Source organism: Poecilia latipinna, unplaced genomic scaffold, assembly GCF_001443285.1.
Source record: "Poecilia latipinna isolate Pla-1442-1.1 unplaced genomic scaffold, P_latipinna-1.0 Scaffold1221, whole genome shotgun sequence".
Classification (NCBI taxonomy): domain Eukaryota; kingdom Metazoa; phylum Chordata; class Actinopteri; order Cyprinodontiformes; family Poeciliidae; genus Poecilia; species Poecilia latipinna.
In genome coordinates, this window is record NW_015113837.1 from 38,732 (window position 1) to 40,968 (window position 2,237).

The window sequence follows — 2,237 nt, forward strand, 5'->3', positions numbered from 1 at the left end:
AGTCGCATCTTTTCGGGGTTGCTGCCTGTAGTGGCGTGGGGGTGGTAACGCAGCTAATATAATTACATTACTGAATCAGAATACCGTAAAGTATTTTGTGTGTCTGCGGGGGGGAAGGAATAAGAAGGGTTCTGTGAATGCGCGTATGAAACTGGGGGGTTCGGTGCCTCAGAAAAGGTTAAGAACCACTGATCTAATGAATAGCAGCAAATACACTAAAAAGTAATTAAAACTAATTGAACAAAATGTCTCAAAACAACTCTAAGCTATAATGAAAAACCCAGAGTTATTGTAACCTGGGGGAGGAGCCGTCATGCAGAACTGATCAGCCAATCAGATGCTGACTTGATGCTACACGAAGAAAAATGGTGCTATTATTTCTTCTATTGTTTTTAACAAGAATGGGAGAGCAGGAATGTAAACAAAAACTGTCTCCAGTGTTGTTGGTATTTTCAGCCATTAAATGTAACATTAAATATAAACTTAATAAGCATTATTTTCTAACACTTTGTGGTTTTAAGCTCTGATTCAGATTTTTTAGCCTCTAGGTAAAGTTTAACTCACCAACAAAATGTTTGTAGTTAAATCTGAGAATAGTCCTTTGCTGATGCAGACAAGCTTTTGCTTAAAGCTGATTTTAAAGGACGAACTCCTGCACCGGTTTTTACGGGCCGTCGGGTTTACGAGCTCCAGCTGAACCGCCTGAGACTCGGCGCGCCTCCAGAACCCACCTGTCCTCTGAGCCGCTCTCAGTAAAGACGAACGTAACGGGAATCCAGAACAAACGTTGGACCGAGTGTGAACCAGTGAAACTGCTGCAGTAACTGGTTTAACTGCTTTGGGTTTGAGGTTCGAGTTGAACCCAGTTCCTCGGCTGAATGCGAGTGTCGCTATGGGAACCATCTCAGACTCGCCGTGACATTCAATTTCATCCGACATTAAACTTTCAGTCGTCTCCGAGGAGAGGGTCACAAACGTTTCTCGCCCAGGACTTGGTCGGCATGGCAACGACCAACAGGCGGGCAACACTTTAAATAATTTTCTATTTATTTTTTTCCTCTTTTCTTTCTTTCTTTCTTTGTCTCTATCTCTGTTTACGTCTCTCTGTCTCTTTCTGCCACCGCAGTGGCTCCCCCAGAGGGGGGCCAGAGGGGACTGTTGCCCCAACCAGAAAATCACATTCAGTTCATACAAAGGCATAAAGAGTCATATTCAGTCAAAACATACATGTAGAACCCAATAATTATATGTAATAAATTAATTACATGCACTTTAACATGTTGCATATTTTAACGAACTTTTTTTTTTTTTTTTTTTTTACATCCAAAAGTTCGGAGCCAGAACCTTCGTTTTGTGTTGCTCTTAAACCCAAAAATCTGTTGGACAAAATACCCGCTTAAAGCTTGGCAATTTTCAAAACCTACCTTTAATCTGATAAATGAGCTTTATTGGAGCACATATTACAGTTTATTAGTTGCACATTGCATCATCTGATGATTTAATGACCTAAATAACAGATTGAAAACAATAAATATCTCTTGTTGTTGAGCTTATGTGTCTATTTATCCAATAATTTAGCAGCAAAATGTGTTTTGTGAGTTGAACATGTTGCATATTTTGTTGATGTATTGATAATATCTGAATGTTTTCTGATTGGTGGTCTGTGCAGGGTGGGTGTGGCTCTGGGGCTTCGTCTCCATCACCATCATCAGCCTGCTGTCCCTTTTGGGGGTCGTTCTCGTCCCCATCCTCAAGCAGTCCTGCTTCAAGTTCCTGCTCACCTTCCTGGTGGCGCTAGCAGTGGGAACGCTCAGCGGAGACGCTCTGCTTCATCTGCTGCCTCACGTGAGTTCAGCCCGACCCGAAAACCCAGAACAACCGGCTGGCATGAAAAGCTTCTGGGTCAGAAGGACTGGATCCAAACAGCAGCTCAGTGAAAATAAAAGGCTCAGAGCTTTTAGCTAATCCACTAATAGTGGAGCTAATCTTTGACTTGGTGCTTTTATCAACTAACGTTTAGCAAAATGTTAGGCTCTTAGCATCGCTAAATAATAGCTAATGCTAAATGTTAGTCAGTTGGGGTTAGTAACCTTGTGATTATGACTTTATTCTCATAATTCTACTTTAAAATGCCTAAGACTGACTTTAAAACTCATAATTCTGACTTATTTTCATAATTATGACTTTAAAATTTTAATTAAACATTTTAATTTTTAATTTAAAACTTGTAATTATGA

At 40.4% G+C, this 2,237-nt stretch overlaps 1 protein-coding gene across 1 annotated transcript in view; it reads left to right on the forward strand.

Annotated features, from left to right (window-relative positions):
• Positions 1 to 2,237, forward strand: part of LOC106960720 (zinc transporter ZIP10-like) — a 38,364-nt gene that overhangs the window by 26,652 nt on the left and 9,475 nt on the right. The window contains exon 6 of the mRNA XM_015053971.1: positions 1,670 to 1,963. Coding sequence (XP_014909457.1) covers positions 1,670 to 1,963 — 294 coding nt within the window. The remainder of the gene's footprint in view (positions 1 to 1,669; positions 1,964 to 2,237) is intronic.